The sequence below is a fragment of the Chelonoidis abingdonii genome, chromosome 2 (assembly GCF_003597395.2).
Source record: "Chelonoidis abingdonii isolate Lonesome George chromosome 2, CheloAbing_2.0, whole genome shotgun sequence".
Classification (NCBI taxonomy): Eukaryota; Metazoa; Chordata; order Testudines; family Testudinidae; genus Chelonoidis; species Chelonoidis abingdonii.
This window is the reverse complement of record NC_133770.1, coordinates 291,593,287-291,613,098: the sequence shown is the minus strand read 5'-3', so window position 1 is coordinate 291,613,098 and position 19,812 is coordinate 291,593,287. Positions and strand designations below refer to the sequence as shown.

The window sequence follows — 19,812 nt, the reverse complement described above, 5'->3', positions numbered from 1 at the left end:
AAAGAAACCCCTCCCCAATTGTCTACCTTAACAAACCCCATACCCCTCACTATTGAATTTTCCCTGTTTTTTGCATTTTCTTAATAAAGTTTATTTTGCACCCCACCTGTGTGGTAATTGCTCCCCAAGATCCCATATACCTGCTGGCAGGGACAAGTTCTTGTGTTATGAGAAGGAGTAAACAACACTTCCTTATTCACTGTCTCCACACGAGTCATGATTTTATAGACCTCTATCATATCCCCCCTCCACCTTAGTCCTCTCTTTTCCAAGCTGAAAAGTCCCAGTCCTATTACTCTCTCCTCATAAGGAAGCTGTTCCACACCCCTAATCATTTTTGTAGCCCTTTTCTGAACCTTTTCCAGTTCCAATAGCAGATGAATCGTAATGGTCTATTATCCCCATTTTACAGAGACATTCTAGCCCTTTTGCTTTATGGTCCTCCTCACCCAGCATGCTTAGAAGTGAACCCACCATTAGTACTTGTCTACTCTAGGAAGTTTTGCTGGTGTAAAAGTGGCAAATCCCATTAATGTGGATACAGCTATACTGGTATAAAAGTGTTTATATTGGTATTGCTTATTTCCATTTGGGACGTGATATAAGATATACCAGTATAATGGTGTCCACACAAGACTTGTACCAATATAACTATATTGGTAAATACAACACCCCAATAGTTATGCCAATATGGCTTTTCTAGTGTAGATCAGCCCAAGCCCAGTGAAGGGAAGTCACATAGCCTTTCCTTTAGCCTTTGTCTTGACTATGGAAAGTCATAGTGTCTCTCTGAAAGCTGAGGAGACACCACACTCAAAATCCATGCACATAAAGACTTCTTCTCAGAGTTTGCAAAGATTGATTTTTTTTTAATCAGGGTGCAATTTATGGCGGATACAGCAGTAAATAAAACAAGATAAGCCTGTAAATGCACTGGAAACTACCTAGAAGGCAATTGTTATGCTTTTATAAATCTTAGTTTAATTGAAAAGAAGGAGCCTAATAGAGATAAAATATCAGTATCTTACAGAGATCATGGGCGACGTCTGACTGCTTGTGACAGCCTCTCTTGCTACTGTAGATTACCAACCTGCTTCTTTCAAGGGGGGTTAACTGGATGTACTTAGTTTTATAGGCTTCATAAGGCAGCTAGTGATGCCACACTGCTTCCCATGGAAGACTATCAAGACTCATGGACTTTAAGGCCAGAAGAGACCATCATGATCCTCTAGTCTGACCTCCTGCATATTGCAGACTACAGAACCTCACCCACCTACCCCTGTTGTAGGCCCATAACTTCTGGCTTAATTACTCAAATATTGAGTTAAAGACTTCAAGTTACAGAGTATCCACCCTTTACTGTAGTTTATACTAGCAAGTTACCTGTGCCCCACACTGCAGAAGAGGATGAAAACTCTCAGGGTCTCTGGCAGTCTGACCCAGGGGGAAATTCCTGACTGATCCCAAATTTGGTGATCAGTTAGTCCTGCGCATGTAGGCAAGACCCACCATCCAGACACCTGGAAAAGAATTCTCTGTAGTAACTCAGAGCCCACCCCATCTGGTGTCCCATCTCTGTCTATTGGATATATTTGTTATTGGCAGTCACGGATGGGCCATCTGTCATTGTAGGCAGTCTCATCATACCATCCCTTCTTTTAAATGATCAAGCTCAGTCTTGAGACAACTTAGATTATTTCCCCTACTTCTCCCCTTGGAAAGCTGTTCACTCCTCTGACGGTTAGAAACCTTTATCTCATGTCAAGCTAAACTTCTTGGTGGCCAGTTTATATCCATTTGTTCTTGTGTCAACATTGGCCCATAACTTAAATAACTCCTCTCCCTCACTGGTATTTATCTCTCTGGTGTATAGAGAGCAATCATATCTCTTCTCAGCCTTCGTTTTGTAAGGAGAACCAGTAGGATAATGTCATCACAGGTATTGATGAAATGTTTAATGGAGACAGGAAGTGATTTTTATTTGACACTTGAAACATTCTGTTTCTTGGTTGCTTTTGTCAACACATATTTAACTAGGGTTTTTAAGATTCAACACCTGAGACCCTTTCAGTGAAAGCTTTCCAGACAGCTTCCAGTCCATGTTTCTCAGATCAGTTAATGATGAGAAGAAGCTCAATTCATTTGTAACTTTGCAGGGATCATTACCCCACAAGCCCCTGTATTCTGCCCTGAAAGTACTTACCCTTTTACTCAGACATACCAATCAAATGGACCTGCCAACTCATACGAGACATGACACGCTTAGGCCCCTGCCCTTGTGAATGGTGCCCAGCACTTTACAACTTAATTCTGAGCAAGTTGAACTCTGTGACCCAGGGGACTCTTGATGCCAACTGACAGAGGGCACAGGGGTTGCACGGAGATTTATGGGGATCTTCTGGGTTGAATATGTGCATAATAATTCACTAAAGGATGTCATGTACGGTCTCTACTGAGAGCCAGTAGCTCACTGGACATTGTAATGATTATGGCATGTGTGTACAGATAATATTTAAGGAGTTATGTGTCTATACTGAAAGTTCTGTTGTTAAAACATGTAACCAGGAGGTGACATGTCTCAGACAGATTCATTTCAAATAGGAGGTAACACATGCTTATCCCTCTTTCTGGTCATGTGTATGCTGGGCATCATATGTCTCACAGTGTATACTCAGAGCTGAATTTCCAATTCAGCACAGTAGGCACATGTCCAGGGGCATCGGCGTTTTAGGGGTGCCTTACCTCTCTAAAGCTGTGTGCAACCTGAAGGTCAGCTGTAGGTGGGGGGAGGAAGGGACAAGGAAGATGCCATGCTGAGAGGCGCGTAGGGTATAAATCCAGCCCTGCGGATGCTTGTTTGCATACTGAGCCAAATGCTGATTGAGTGATTGCGAAAACTTTAAAAGAGGAAATTTACAGGAAGAAATAAACAGCAGGAGGGGATCGGATTTATGAGGAGGCAAGCTGACAGAGCGACTTGTCTCATGATCAAGGGACGCAAATCCTAGTCTGCAGCACAGATGTGCAGGAAGAGGAAGATTCCTGGAAAGCAGTGATGACAAATAAAACCTAGCGGTGATAATGAATGGCAACTTCAACATGAGTTTGTAATGCAATGGGATAGTTAAAAAGATATGGCCCTTTGGAGTTACATAGGCAAAGTCATCATGTGATAGACTGTGTACATTGCTAGGAAAGATCCTGAAGGATTATAGGGAAGTAAGAAAACAGTAATAAGAACGATCAAGGAAAGGATTGGCGTGTGGGGAAAGATTTAAAAACTGTATTTGCATAGGTAAGCAAAAGCTGTAAAACATCTGTTGATTTCAGTGCAGGATTCTGCCACGAGTACTTCAATATGTAAAACTTATTGACTATGGTGAGAGAGAATAACTATCTACAAGTATTTGAAGGGAGTTAAACATCAAGGAAGGGGAGAATTGTGTCTGGGATATGGGGGTATAGAAGTAATAATTATGGGGAAAAGAACAGAAGAAAACATAGCTGAATAGCAGAAAGACTTCCTGATTGTAGGATCTATTGGACAGTGGATTAATCTCCTAAGGTAAATGGCAGAAGCCCTGTTATTTCAAACATTTAAACCAGACTGGACAAAGCCCTGGAGAATAGACTGTATGGAACAGCCTGCACTTGCCCCTGGGAATGGACATGACGTAATAGATCTTTTCTTACTTGTCTCTATGGGTACGTCTACACTGCACGATTATTTCGAATTAGCTTAAACCGATATTACAAAACAGATCTAATAAAATCGGTTTAGTGCGTCCACAGTGGGATCCTGAAATCGATTGTTTGCGTCCATGGTCCAAAGCTACCATCGATTTCAGGAGCGGTGCACTGTGGGTAGCTGTTCCTCAGCTATCCCATAGTTCCCACTTCCGTGTTGAGAGCACAGTGCCTGATGGGGCAGAAAACATTGCCCCGGGTGGTGCTGGGTACAGCCTCACCCCTCCCTTTGTGAAGGCAGCAGACAACCCTTTGGCGCCTTTTTCGCGGAGTGCATTGAGCAAACGCCATAGCACAGCAATCTTTCCCTTTTTTTTTTCACGTGGTGGTGGGGGGAAATAAACTGAGGAGCTGTTCCCTGAACCACGCCAGACACTGTGTTTGAACCTACAGACATTGGGAGCTCAGCCAAGAATGCAAATAATTTTCAGAGACTGCTGTGGACTGTGGGATAGCTGGAGTCCTCAGTACCCCCTCCCTCCCTTCATGAGCGTCCATTTGAGTCTCTGGCTTCCCGTTACGCTTGTCACGCAGCGCTGTGTATCCTGGAGTTTTTTATTCAAACGCTTTGGCATTTCGTGTTCTGTAACGGAGCTGGATACAACAGATTTGTCTCCCCATACAGCGATCAGACCTAGTATCTCCCGTACGGTCTATGCTGGAGCTCTTTTTCGATTTCAAACTGCATCGCCAGCCGTGCTGATCAGAGCTCCACGCTGGACAAGCAGGAAATGTAATTCAAAAGTTCGCGGGGCTTTTCCTGTTTACCTGCCCGCTGCATCCGAGTTCAGATTGCTGTCCAGAGCGGTCAGTGCTGCACTCTGGGATGCCGCCCGGAGGCCAATAACGTCGATTTCCGTCCACATGAACCCTAATCCGAGTTATCACTATCGAATTTAGCGCTACTCCTCTCGTTTGGGAGGAGTTCCGAAATCGATTTAAGGAGCCGTTTAACTCGATATTAATGACGACGTCGTGTGAACGGATACAGCATTAAATCGGTATATCGGCCATTAAACCGATTTAAAGTCACAGTGTAGACCTGGCCTATGATTCGCTTCTGTTTGAGATCTTGTTCTAGGCATGATTTGTCTTGGGAGTGTCTGTGGTGTGACCCATGGATCAAACCTGTGACAGCTTCAGAGCAAGAAGAGGAGCAGCAAGTGGAGAGAAGGGATATAGGGGTAAAGTATGAATTCAGCTTCCTAAAAGTGCTTTGAGCTCATTAACAACCATTAGAACAGAGTCAGATGGAGGGAATGTGAGCTGTGTGGGGAAGAAACTGGACTCAGAAATGCTACAGGCCTGGTTCTCCACTGCCTTGCATTTTGGACAGTCTTACATCAGTGCAAAGGGGATGTCAAATGCTGCCAAATCTAATTCTAGTATTTTGCACCCACACTGGTAAATGATGGCACAAGGTGCAAGGCAGTGGAGAATCTGGCCCTACCACTGTAAATGGTTAAATAATCCATACTGCGATGCATGCAAGTCTTCTGAATCCAGAGACTCAGTGTCAGCTGCTTCCTTCCCTTTGCCATTGAATCTAGTGACTTCTCGCATCCTGGTGACTGGATGATCATTATTTTTGTAAGAATCCAGCATGCCAGTTCCCCCCTGGTGTATAATGAGTCCAAAGTGAGCTTATCCTGGGAGGGCATCTGGCTGCTGATTTGCTGCATTGTTTATTCCTTTAGTAAGTTGCCCAGGCTCAGCTGTAGTCTTGGCAAACTGTCAACAACTGACCAGCAGGAAATCCAGAGCAAAATAATGGTCGGCTTAGCAGCATCAGATTGACCCCAAATCTCTGCCCCATCCCTGAAATGCCAGTGCCCTTGTACGGGTGGATAAAGGACTCCCCTCCTCTTCCCAGCCCCTTAGTGCTTGGAAGCTGCAGGCCTCACAGTCTTTGGCACTAGGTGCCAGGGCAGTACTGCAGAGTCACTAAGTGGAGCCCTAGAGTGGGTGGAGGGGCTGTTGCTATTGAGTGTTTATTTCTTTTTCTGAAGTGAATTGAAGTGAGGGGAAAGTTCCCTGGTGGACAGTCTGGGAGAGGCTGGTGTCCTCTCTCCCAAGAGCAAGGTCAGCACACGCAATAGCACTGGAAGCTTTCCCTCATGGTTCCTCATGCTTGTGCTCAGTTCTGCCCTGGGGAGACTAGTGTTGAGGGCATGGTTCAGTTGCAATACCCTTTCCGTTCAGGGCATGTCTGCAGAGAAGGTCAGCAAAATACCAGTTGTGATGGCTGTTCTGTCATATGGACTCTTGTCCTCTGGGAATAGCCTGAAGCCTCCAAATAGCTACTTTGCAGAAGTGACTACACAAGGCAGGGGAGAATCAGAGCAGCAGCAGCAACAAATAAAAAAGGAGGTTCTGAGGATTAGTTAATATTCATTCCATGCTTTGAAGTGATATGTTCATTATTATTGTGACTTGACAGAATACACTTCTTCTGTCAGTGAAGAAGTGTATTTTACCATGGCACCTGTGCGGAGCAGAGCTATCAGAGCACTTTCTCCTGAGGGTGTAGTTCCATACATTCATCCCTGGGAAAGCAACATTAATATTCCCTAAACTTTGCTTGGGATGTTGTTCCAGCACCCCTTGGAGCCTGCCCTGTGGGGCTTCAGCACATATTGGATGATGGCCACAGAGAGGCAAAATGATGGACAAAACAGAATTGGCTTTGGAGTAGGCATTCAGCCTCCAAAGAGTATGGTTAGTCATGAAACATCCAAGCCAATCCCGGCTGTGGCAATGAGCTCTCAACAGTCTGAGTTCTGTATGCTGCATCATGCCATTAGGGAGATGCAGCTACCATGTCTCCTGTGAGATAAAACAAAGAAGCTGCTGCTAGTCATGTCTGCTCTCATATGTGACAGGAGTTAGATGAGACAGCAAACACAATGAGAGGAATGGAGATGAAACAGCACGGGGAGAGAGAAAGAGAGACAAATGAGAGAAACAGGCTCTGTGCCCTTAGTTTCCATAGGCTTCCTCTGAACTAACCTTGTCACTTGAAACATTTCAGAGTAGACAAGACACTGGACAAAACACTAGTGGATATATGTCAGGGAGTCATTCTGCTTTGTCTGGGAGCTGGACTAGGTTATCTAACAGGTCTCTGATTTCTAGTACTCTAAGAACATTGACAGGTTTCAGAGTAGCAGCTGCGTTAGTCTGTAAATTAGATACCATTAACTCTGGCTTAAAAAGAGACTGAGAATGGCTGAGTGATTACACTGCTTGAATCTATTTCCGTATCATAACTATCCTTACACCTCTGGTCAACTGTCTGTTATTGACCATCTTGATTATCACTACAAGTTTTTTTCCTGCTGATAACAGGTCATCTTAATTAATTAGCCTCTTAGAGCTGGCATGGCATCTTCTCTGAATGTGTATATATACTCTTCTTGTATGTTCCATTCTAGGCATCCGATGAAGTGGGCTGTAGCCCACAAAAGCTTATGCTCAAATAAATTTGTTAGTCTCTAAGGTGCCACATACTCCTGTTCTTTCTATGAACATTGTGTGAAAGAACAGATACATTGTCCATTTTACTTATTAGGCTTTTTATTAAAGGGTAAAGAGAACTGTTGACAGTCCCAGTTATTTCTTACCTTGTCAGTAAAAAAGAAAATGTACAAGATAATGAGATACAGCAGAATTGAGGAAATAGAGATTATGGGTTACAGCCTTCAGTGCCCAGCATACTTACTATTACAAAATAGGTATCAATAATTTGTCGTACCAGTCAGAATTTGTCATTTCAAAAACATTTTAAACAGCCTTTTTTTAAAAACAAAAATTGTCACAGAAAAAATTCATTTCTTTCAAAATGTTCCAGTCATATGGTGAAAAACCAACCCTCCTCCCTGCTCCAATGTACGTGTTGGTTTTCAAAAATTGCTTTTCTCAGGTTCTGTTTCTAAATTGAAAAGCAAGATATTTTTATTTTAAAACCTTTTTTGGAAGTTGCTCACTATTTTCTGTCCATTTCTAATGTTTTGTTTTTAACCAGTTCATCTCACTGGCTCCATCTTTCCTCAAAATACATTGGTTATTTACCTACAAGGCCATGTTGTGTGACCTGCATCTATGCACAGCCTGAATGCATGACAGAGGGTAGGGTGAATGCTGCCTCTAAAGCACTATTCGCAATTGTCTCCTCTGGAAGCTGATCCATCAAAGACCCATGAGCGAAGCAGGGGTGGGCTGTAGGTGGGGGCTGCGTGCGCTGCTTGCATTGACCACCTAGCAAAGCACTGAGTCGTCTACTCAAAGGCAGTCCCATCTCAGGGAACGTACAGGACCTCTGAATTTTGCATGCAATACTCCATCTCGATAGAAGTGGACCTGAAGTCTATATGGGCTACAGCTCTGTGTTAAAAAAGAGTTTGGCTTCAGTTTACACACATTAAATGTTGCCCTCTAGCCACTGGTAAATCATCAGTGTGGCCAGCCCGGTCCTAGACCAAATGATGGTGCCCGAGGTGAGGAGCGTCTTTCGTGCCCCCTCACCATTTGTTAAACTTTTGAAAACCTTATTTCTATTGCATTTGTAGCCCATTTCACAACTTCAATGCATGATTTATCCCTGTCATATAAGGCAATACGCTTACATGCTAGGATCTGTACATCTGCATTTATTCATGCTAACAACAAAAACAATACTTTGAGCTTGGTGGCTCCCCATGCCTGGCACCACAGGTGGTCACCTGGGTTGCCTGCCCCTAAATCTGGCCCTGAATGTGGTCCTTGGTGGGGCAGTACCCAAAGATTCATAGACTTTAGGACTGGAAGGGACCTCGAGAGGTCATCGAGTCCAGTCCCCTGCCCTCATGGCAGGACCAAATACTGTCTAGACCATCTCTGACAGACTTTTATCTAACCTACTCTTAAATATCTCCAGAGATGGAGATTTCACAACCTCCCTAGGCAATTTATTCCAGTGTTTAACCACCCTGACAGTTAGGAACTTTTTCCTAATGTCCAATCTAAATCTCCCTTGCTGCAGTTTAAGCCCATTGCTTCTTGTTCTATCATTAGAGGCTAAGGTGAACAAGTTTTCTCCCTCCTCCTGATGACACCCTTTTAGATACCTGAAAACTGCTATCATGTCCCCTCTTAGTCTTCTCTTTTCCAAACTAAATAAACCCAATTCTTTCAGCCTTCCTTCATAGGTCATGTTCTCAAGACCTTTAATCATTCTTGTTGCTCTTCTCTGGACCCTCTCCAATTTCTCCACATCTTTCTTGAAATGCGGTGCCCAGAACTGGACACAATACTCCAGTTGAGGCCTAACCAGCGCAGAGTAGAGCGGAAGAATGACTTCTCGTGTCTTGTTTACAACACACCTGTTAATGCATCCCAGAATCACATTTGCTTTTTTTGCAACAGTATCACACTGTTGACTGATATTTAGCTTGTGGTCCACTATGACACCTAGATCTCTTTCTGCCATACTCCTTCCTAGACAGTCTCTTCCCACCAAAGATTGTCTAAGAAATGTATCTTCCCACCAAAGGCAGGCACAGCAGTTCAGCTCAGGTGGGGCTATTGCTTCATGGAGTTTTGCTGTGCACTGTACAGCAGGTTTTCTTAGTTGATGGCCTGCCACTGTTATTCCCCCAGCTGCCCAGAAGAGCCTGTGTTCGGCTAGCTATACTGAGCAACAGAAGCATCATTTATTTTCTCAAGTGTCTCTTTGAGTGCATGTGTTCTTTGCTGCTGTTTTCTCTCACCTAACAAGAAGTTTATTAATACATATGTGTAACAGCCATGGCAGGGGTGTTTATGCCACCACTTATCGTGCATAGCACTTGTACATTACATAGATTGGAAATGTTGGTGCTTAGGGCATCTTGTTGCTATGCAGAGATATGTGAAAGGAAGCAATTACAATAACTGGACGGATCTTGCTAAAACAGAAGGTACAAGTTTCATAAACCAGGGAAGATCTAGGTAGAGAAGATTCTATACAATGAATTTAGGCCATAACATGATCTAAAAGTGCTTGAGGAAACAAGCCCTTGACTTGAAGAGGACAGGGATGTGCTGACACAGCAGCCATTATCTATCTTTTGAGGGAATGTTTCATCTCTGCTGCTTTGCTGTCATCTGTTCAGTTTGCTGGCAGGCGTTTGATTCAGTGTCTCCGATTTGCTTACAGAGATTCCTGCTCCTGGGGTAATTTTGTAGGCTGAGGCAGTTATCTGTCTTATGACTCACGATGTACAGAGGTCTGGCTTGGCCTCCCACCCTCAAGAATAGTGGCTCAGGCTGGCACCTGACATATAACTTAGCAGATCAGAGGAGAAGCAGCCCATTCCTCCTGCCTGTTATGTCCCTGCCTCTCTGTTGGAGGGATCCACAGATCCAGCCAACTCTCTGCTGAGGCTCATTTAAACTTGTTTTATGTGAGCAACTAAAAAACTTGTCTCAAGTTCAACAAGAAAGGTTCCCAGTGAGAACAAAGCAACACAAGTCACCTGCTGCGCCCTGTGGACCCTGATATATCATGAACTATTTGGTGTAATTTCCAGACAGGGTATATGGACTTATATTATGAATCAGAGTGGATTGTAGCAAGTATCCTGGAAGGAAGCATGGTTACTGAGGAAGGTGGGTTGTATGGTAGCAGAGGAAAGATTAGCAGTTGTTATAAACTGAGCCACCCTCATACAAGGAATCTTCATAGGGGCTACTGCTAAGATTTTGACGCTCACCCCCAGAGGTGAAAGTAACACAGAAGACTTATGGTCCCTACCGGCAGGGCTGCTGACAAGGTGGGGGTGGGGTGGCAAACTTTAACATTGGCTGCGTACAGGCCAGGAGCAGTGGCTACTTCTTACTGGTACACTGTACCAGCCTACTTTTACATAAAGGTTGCAGTGGACTTTCCCCAAACTCTGCAGGGTTCCTATCTGTGACAATGACATCAGCAGTGTGTGATATCGCCACATGTCACCACATCACCCTGTACCGAGAGAGAGCCATTGTGTTGTGGTATATGACTTTAGCAGCTGTTTTTATATGGGCCGAAGGCGGAAAATTTGTGCATTTGGGAGACCAGAGGGGAGGCTGTAGCAGTAATTGAGGCAAGATATAATGAGGGCTTGAACCTGACTGTAGGAAGGGAATGAAAAGGGTGGATCCTGGAGAAGTTCAGGAAGAAAAAGGCAGCAGGATTTGGATATTGTTATTTTGTATTTATTTGTATTCCTGCAGTTCCTAGGAGCCTTAGTCATGGTCTAGGACTCTATTGTGCTGGGTGACGTACAAATACAGAACAAAAAGATAGCTTGGATACATGGGACAAGGGAGAGGGAGGAGTCAAAAATAACTTCCTTGAATAACTACTTGAATGCCAGGGAGGATGTTTATTATAACAAGGCATCTTTCACCCAGATAAACCAGACTCAGAGCACAGATCAGATGGAGAGCTGTTGCTTTTCTGACAGGAGTCTGATTTCTTTACCTTCTTTTCTCTGGGTGGCTGAATAGCTTAGTTGGTTTGGATATCACTCCAGTCATCACTGATATGCGGCCACATCTGGGGTGGAACGCAACAGCTATGCTACACAACAGACAGGAAGAGTAATAACTCCATCAGAAACTCGGAGGGGAAATTTAATTCAGCAGAATATAATCAAACAGGAAGGTAGCCAGGAATTTGGATTAGCCCTCCAATCTTGCAGAAAATTGTCCAGGATGTTTAATAACCTCAGGTGGTCAGAAGATGGGAAAGATGGGCACTCCAGGAGCACAGTGCCACTCGGCACCATGTTGGATCACCGGCTCATGCTGGCATCTAGGGAAACTTGTCCTCACACAACACTGCTTCCTCCAGCACATGGATTTTCCTTGGATGTCTCCCATCCAATAATAATCATGCCCCATCCTTTTAAGAAGAGATCCAATGAGAGCACAGCCTGTGGCGTTATGGCAGTGAATGATAACATTGCCGAATGAATGGATTTCTCCACTGAAAGGCTGCCTGGGAAAAAGAACGGTGAACCCCTTTTATTCGCTTACAGGGGATTAACACCTCTCTCCACTGGTGCTGGGAAACCCTTTGGGCTGTAACAGTTTGCAGTGCTGGCTTTGGGCAGGGCCTGTTATTTGTTGTCATTTTTTTAAATCATTGCCAGCCCTGAGGATTGAAATCTGCCCAGAACAAATGTGTTCCATGAATGGCAGCAGTGCACATTTCTGTGCAGTGTGCCTCCAGCCCAAAGGGGTCATCTCTGAGGGCAAGAAGAGAGTTCAATCACCATGGTTCATTCAGTCTTTGGCCTGTCTTCTGAGAATTCCAGCTGCAATAGTGCTTTCCTGTTTGCTATTCATGGGGAAGTGAGCGAAGCCCACCAGCTCCCTTCACACCTGCCACTGAGCAGATGGGAATGGCTTTTGGTCACAGCGAGCCTTGTAGCAGAGCCAACTCCAGAGCACCCTTGCCAAACCCTGACGTCGACCGGTTTCATCTTTACAATAAAAAGGATATGGCTTCCTCTCCCTCCCATTTGAAGTGGTGGCTCTGAAGTCAGAAAAGTGCCGGTAATTCTCCGGGGCACTTTCCCTGATGTCAATAAACCTCTGAAGTGAACCTGTGACATCAGCCTGGCTTTTTTATCTGAATTATGCTTCCCTGTCTGAGTTGCAGATGCCATCATTCCCGTTTCATCATCTGTCTTGCGGAGCTGCAGCCAGAATGAGTAAGAAAGGGTTGAGTCATGGGGCTGGCACGGTTAATTTTTTCACATGCTGTTGTCAAAGAAGAGGCGGCTCGGTGAGAGATGCCAAGTGGCCGTCACTGCAGTGAATGACATGAGAAGGAAAGAGGCAATAAAACCTACTCCCCAGAGGGAACAATTCTCCCCCCTGACTAACACCAAGAGCTGTGCTGCTTCAGGACTCGAGATGGTCTAAAAACTGAGTGCAAATGTGAATGGACCCAGCAGCTCTGCAGCTTTACCGTGGGTTTGACACTGCTTACAAATACTAAACAGCTTGTTGTCTGTACGTTTCATTTTTAATATGATGATTTGGTAAGCACTGCTCATGTGCTTGGTCTGGTATGAGGGCCTAGGGCGCAACCACACCTGTCCAAGAGCTGAGAGCACAGGACACAGTACAGACACAGACTCTGCCCTGGACTGCTGATGGTCTAAATACGGTGACCACAGTGTAGACGCACTGCACTGGGAATGTTCAGAATTTTTTTCCCTTTTAATTTATTATACCAGTTATCATTGACTTGCTTATTCCAGGTGACAAGATGCATAATCGCAGTTACGTTTCATTGTTTGCTTAGTGCTGGTGCTTTAATACTCCCAGCTGTCCTGGGAGCATCTGTCTTCTCACAAGAACTCAATGTGATTCAATTGAATTCACTTTGTTGGATAAGTGGGGCTTTAAGATGCCAGTACCTTGTCTGTATTACTCTTTTAGAAGCTTGAAAGGAAACTAACCAAGTATTTCTCCCTGACTAGATAGTGCCAGCCTCAGACTAAGTGGGTTTCCTTTTTCCTTATACTTAAAAGGGCACAAGCAAGCAATGGAACAGCCAACTTAATGGAACAAATCAGGTTGCCTGAAGCCTCCCAAATTATACTCTGCTATGAACAGAGCAAGCAAGAGTGTTTAGATCTCGCTGCTTTTCCAGAATTGTCCTTAGTGTGCTGTTGAGTTCCAGAGGCATCCCCCAGAGCGAGCAAAGAAGAAAATAACTCAGTGACCCATTTGGGATGAGGCTGTGGTGACCCAAGTCTCTGCCTCTCATGACTAAACCTCTCAACCATTCTGCATGACTGTTTGAGGAACTGGACACGCTCCATATCGCCTCAGCTGTAGCTGGGGAGGAAACTGCAATTGACACAGATTGGCTCAAAACAGGGATAACGCTTCGAGACAGGACACGTTCCTCATGCCTGACTATCCTTCTCCAAACCAGGGCACAACTGAAGAATCCCATCGGTGAAGCCTAAGCAAGCATCTGGCCATAACGGGGAAAGAATGGGTACGGAAGCCACTTTGTTCCCACCATTCAAGGTGAAAGTCATTTGTGCACCCCCTGTTCCATCTGGTAATGTCTCTTTAAACATTAGGGATCACTCTCCTAGTTCACTCTCCTGCCTGCTGTTAATCAGGTCCTTGCATTCTGCTGTTCCAGATACTGCAGTGATGGGAGCCTTCTAGATACCTAGATAGATATGGCTCTGCTCCAAGTTAAGGCTCCACAAGTTGGGCTTCTCTACTGTTTGATCCTACTGCTCAGTTGAGCAGAACAAAACCTCTTTCCTCTATCTGTTGCTCATCTCCTAGGCACATCGAACTTGCTCACATCCAGAATAAGCAGAAAGTCTAACCTGGCAGAAGGAGCTGTCCCCTCTGCAGTGCTTCACTCCCTGGGGTAGACATGGTGTGTCACCTTTATGCACCTCTTCTCCTTTCTTGTGGATGCCCAAGTTCTCTAGTTTTCTTCAGTCTCTTAGCTTCTTAAGTGGATGTCTTCTCAATACCATGGTCCTAGGATCCTCTGCATAACCTTCACCCCCTTCTCAGGGTGGTGAAAATGATCTAAGCTGAAAACCCAATACCATGTGTATTCAGATGCCTTTATTTCTGTAACCAGGCTCATTCCAACCCAGTGTCTCATCTCCCAACTTGTAAGTATTTCTCTTCATATTTGAATAAAGTGCCCCGGCTTTTGAGCTGGGGAAGTTAACAAGAGTCTCTAGACACCCTGTTTAGGCAGTAGGGTGACCAGATGTCCTGATTTTATAGGGATAGTCACGATTTTTGGGTCTTTTTCTTATATAGGCTCACATTACCCCCCACCCCCATCCTGATTTTTCACATTTGCTGTCTGGTCACCCTATTAGGCAGTCATGTTCTGCTACAGAAGTGGTCGCTTGTGTCCACCGAGGCTTGTTGAAAGTCAAACCCATCTAGCTGGAGCCTGACCTTATCCACTGGAGGAACACTATTTACAGGTAAGAAAAACTGTTTATCCTTCACTTTCTTCTGGCAAACTTTAATCCTTCTCTGGCTTCTGACATTGGGTCTCTGAGGGAGTTTGAAATTAAAAGGGACAGTGTCCCATTTTAAATTTCAGACCTACATTATTAAAACTTAAAGAACTTAACTAATATCATTTGGTTTTTGCTGATTTCAGTGTTTATGGCCTGATTCTGCACCACTTAAGCAAATGAGAGTTTTGCTTTTGCTTTGTAAAGTTCAGAGCATTTCACTGTTAATCTCTGAGGCCAGTGCCACGGAGCTACATATGTTCCAAGGCCTTGTCTGCACTAAAGAAATGTTCTTTGCCTAGCACTCAAGTATCTATTTTAAAGGCTTGATTCCATCTCAATAAAAAAGACTTTGTCTGTTCTACGTGTTTATGTTCAAACTGTGATATAACATATCCGATTGTATAAACCTACATCGACACAGTGAGTGTGGTCTAATGGCTAAAGTTATATAGTAGTCTTTCTCTTTCTAGCTGTGTGACCTTGTGAGACCTTTCTATCTGTGCTTCACCTTTCCTACCTGCAAAATGGGGCTACTAAAGCTTATCTATCTCACAGGGGTATTGTAAGTGAATTAATTACAGGGTCTGTAAAGTACTTCAAGAAACTCAGATGGAAGATACTCTGTAAGTGCATAATATTAATTTCTTATAATCTTCCTAAATTGTCTCTCTGGATCCTTAAGGAGTGGGATTGGACAATTGCAAATGAAATCTTTTTTCATCCCTAACCATTTTCTTTAGAGCCCAAGTGAAAGCTGTTTCTACCAACTGCCATCTCTGTCACCATCTGGAAAATCACATTTTCTGGAGCTTTCCTCCTCTTTATCAGCTGTAACTAAAGCTATAAAATGGGAAGATGTCCTTGCTTTAATTAACACCCCTGTAGTTCAAAAGCTGATCTTAGTAATGAGAGGCAATTATAGCCTTTACTGAGGGATAGTCAGGTGGAACAAATCCAGCATCAATCTATGGGAGGCATTTATTCCCCCAGGAAATTTGGAAGCTGCTCTTTGTAAAGAGCTGAAAACAAGGTCTGGTACAACAGGTGAATCAATTTGTTCTTTCTGTAATCTTAAAAATAACTTGTTTCTATTTTTTTTTGGCAGACTTGTTTTTATATCACCATCCAGCTGCCAGCAACTAGCAGTTGAGTTAATAACGGTTGTTACTGGATCTTTGAAGATATAGTTTCTAGTTTTTGTTTCTTTTTCTAGACCAGTGTTTCTTTCTACTTTGCATGGGATTCAGTACTGAGTTCTGGTGAAAGTGCATTAATAGATCATTGCATCAGTAGCCAAGCGCAGGACAATTTACTACCGTTACCTGCAGCAGTGTAGCTAATTAACTACTAGTTGCATTTCATACTGTGCACACTGCAGATGGGTAGTTTTTGGACCAAGAGTCTGACTGAAAATATCAGAGTAGGGCTACAGTATTGATTGGGGAAATGTCAAAAGAAATTCACTCCTGTGTGGAGGGCCAAGAGGCCATCATCATTCCTATTTGGAGGGCTTACGTGGAAAATAGGTGGTGAGTAAGACCTTGTGCAATCTCTCTGCAAGGGAGTGAATTTTACACTTAGAGATTACATTCAGTGTGGATAAGTATCTAAAAGTTGAGATCTTTTTCCTGCCTGCCTGTCTGTGTCTTACATTGGCAAGGAGATGGATTAGATGGCTCACTAGGCCATGACCATCTATAGGCCTGATTCTCCACTCCAGTTTTGTACCTGTTTATTGCCATTGATTCCAGAAAAGTCATATTCCCCAACATAATGGAGTGAGGAACAGGACATTTAGATTCTGTGAAACCTCTTAGGACTGCAAAACTGGACAAAAATTCCTGCAAGATCTTTCTCTCTTGAGGTATTTTTAGAGCCCTGAAAATCTGCGGATATCAGCTTTGTCCATGGATATCCACGGACTTTGTTTGCAGATTGCAGATTGGGTGCGGATACAAATTTTGTATCCGCGCAGGGATCTAGGTATTTTCACATTCCCACTCCTAGCAGGAACTATGGATTTGTGCAACAATGTGGGGTGAAAAAGTTAAGTCACAATGGTTTGGGTAGGTTCTCACTCAATGTAAACCAGTTCTCATATCTCTACTAATATAACAGGAAACATACCAGATATCCAGTCCTGGACTACCTGAGTCACCTGATATAATTAATAGTTCCAACCATTTCTAGTAATTGTAGAATGAGCGGAATCAATTGTGCATTCCTCTGTAATTAAAAATAGTGCAAGCCTTAACCCTCCCCTCAAAACCCTACAGTCTTCTAGCAGTGAGTGTCCTTCACAGGGTTCCTAGGAGAAGCTTGTTAAAATTCCACCAACAAACTGGAGAGAGGTTTGGGATGGTTTCTCTACCTCTGATGGTTTTCTGGATACTGCTGAATCACTCCTGCCAGAGAATACTTACCTCTGAGGTCATCAAAATCCCCTTCCTTTGCAATGGACCAGATTCCAATGCCAGGTATTAGTGTGTGTGGTTTTTTTTTAAATGCCCTGGTGAAGACAACCATGTCCAGTTATGGAGGTTGAATATTATGTTATCCTCCATTGTAAATCCTTCAGGAAGGAAGTGAAACTTCTTCAGCAAATGAACTCTGTATAATTTTGTTTGCCATTAAGCAGTGTTGCCACTCTTCTTGCTTGCTTACAAGGACAAGGCTTTTATTTAAATCGGAACGCAACAGAATAGATTCTCCATTCCTTCATCCCGTCTTCTCCTCAGGCACATGCACACCTAAAGTTTTCGCTGGCTTTGGGAGCCCCCTGTAACAGTAGGGCAGTTCATCACTGCAGTGTTCTCATGAACTCCCAGGCTGAACACTTCCACTGCTGCAGCAGCAAAGAAGTCCTCATTAAAGTAGGAGTCACTTGTACCTTCCAAAGATTTTGAAAGAGGTGGCTTTGACTTCTCCAGCAAGGAGAGTATTCTGCCTGGGGAAGACATGGGTGTTGACAGGGTGCTTGAGTTATTTTTGTTAATGATTTGTGCTGCCGGTATGATGAGGAAGCTTTTGGAATTCCCCCTCCTTGCTGACGCTCCTATCTTTTCCTTTCCTTCTCCAGGTTATGGACATGCCGCCCCAGGGACGGATGCCGGGAAAGCCTTTTGTATGTTCTACGCTGTTCTGGGGATTCCACTGACGCTGGTCATGTTCCAGAGCCTGGGCGAGCGCATGAACACCTTTGTCAAGTACCTCCTGAAACGGATCAAAAAGTGCTGTGGGATGAGGAGCACGGACGTCTCCATGGAAAACATGGTCACTGTGGGTTTCTTCTCCTGCATGGGAACCCTCTGCATTGGAGCAGCAGCCTTTTCCCAATATGAGGAGTGGAGCTTTTTCCATGCTTACTATTACTGCTTTATAACATTGACTACGATAGGATTTGGTGACTATGTGGCCCTGCAGACCAAAGGGGCCCTCCAAAAGAAGCCACTCTACGTGGCTTTTAGCTTTATGTACATTCTAGTGGGGTTGACAGTCATTGGAGCATTTCTAAATCTGGTTGTTCTCAGGTTCTTAACCATGAACAGTGAGGATGAGAGACGGGATGCCGAGGAGCGGGCATCCCTGGCAGGGAATCGCAACAGCATGATTATCCACATTCAAGAGGACGCCCAGCATGTTCGGCCACGGTACAAGGCTGAAGTAACAGATCTTCAGTCAGTTTGTTCCTGCATGTGTTACAGGTCCCACGAGTACACCAGCCGGATGGTGTCTCACCAAAATTCATTCAGCTCTAAGCTGAATCCTCAGTACTTTCACTCCATCTCTTATAAGATAGAAGAGATCTCACCAAGCACATTAAAAAACAGCCTTTTCCCATCTCCTGTTAGCTCCATCTCACCTGGGTTGCACAGCTTTACAGATAACCACAGGCTGATGAAAAGGCGAAAGTCCATTTAAAGTGATTTGTCTTCTTTTGCTTTACTTGTTTCTCCCAATTACCTTTTTTGTTTCTTGAGTGAGACGGAGCGAGGCCAAAGGGAATAGAAAAAGCCAGTCCTCCTCTGAGACTCAGCTCTTGAGCATGAAGCATGGATTATTACTGTTCCAGCAAAGTATGCCTTACATTACCCCCTCGGTGGATTTCAGAGGTTTCGAGGTGAAATGAAGTGGGTACCAAATCCAAAGTTGCACACAAAGCTGGGAGCCTTCTTGTGCCGCTGGCACTCCTGACCTAATAAACTATTTTCCTCTCAAGCAGGTCGCTGTGTGCGTGTGCGCGTGTCTGTTGAGTGCGTGTGTGTGCAATTCCACAACGAGTGCCATGTGACAAAAATGCATCAGGTATTAATTTTTTTTCCCTTGAAGCAATTGTGTTCCAGCCTGCTTTTAACTTTTAGACTGCTTCCAAAAGAATAGGGGACGGGGGAGCCAATTTGTTTTGTTTTTGCCAAGTCAAGCATGTGTCATAAGCAGTCAATATACCAGGTGTATCATGATCAATTTTTGAATGCTAGATTTTAGATTGTATTAACATTTAAAAAAAAAAAGAAGCAGGAAAAGATGGATCATTTTAGCTTGCCAGTTCAAAATTAAAAATAAAATAAAATAAAAATAAAGCATGCACTTTGTAAAACTGGTATGCATTATAAAAAAACACAAGAAAAACTAGCAATGGAATTAATAATCAAAAGCAAATAATATAATTGATTTAACTACATTTACTTTCACCATTTGCTACTGTTCCAACAATTGTTGTGCAAGTAGAATTTTTTAAGAGAAATTGGGAAAATTGTTGGAACTATAGAGTTTCTTTTTGTTACTTTGCTCTTATTTATAAAAAAAATATTATTATTATGAAGACTATTATTTTATTTTAATTTTTGGTGCAGCAACTACCTGCATGAATAGGAATTATATTTTTTGGAATGCTTGGATGAGGGTGGGTATAAACAGGCGGATGTATATTTTTTTCTTATATAATAGTGACAAGGCATTCCTTGTTTTAAATAAATAAAAAAAATAATGATTGTCTCTAAATGCTTTTGATTTGTAAATAGTGGAA

General features: G+C 43.5%; 1 protein-coding gene across 1 annotated transcript in view; it reads left to right on the top strand.

Moving 5' to 3' along the window:
* Positions 1 to 18,966, top strand: part of KCNK9 (potassium two pore domain channel subfamily K member 9) — a 136,907-nt gene extending 117,941 nt beyond the window's left edge. The window contains exon 2 of the mRNA XM_032762893.2: positions 17,866 to 18,966. Coding sequence (XP_032618784.1) covers positions 17,866 to 18,707 — 842 coding nt within the window. The 3' untranslated portion in view covers positions 18,708 to 18,966. The remainder of the gene's footprint in view (positions 1 to 17,865) is intronic.
* Positions 18,967 to 19,812: the final 846 nt, after the last annotated feature.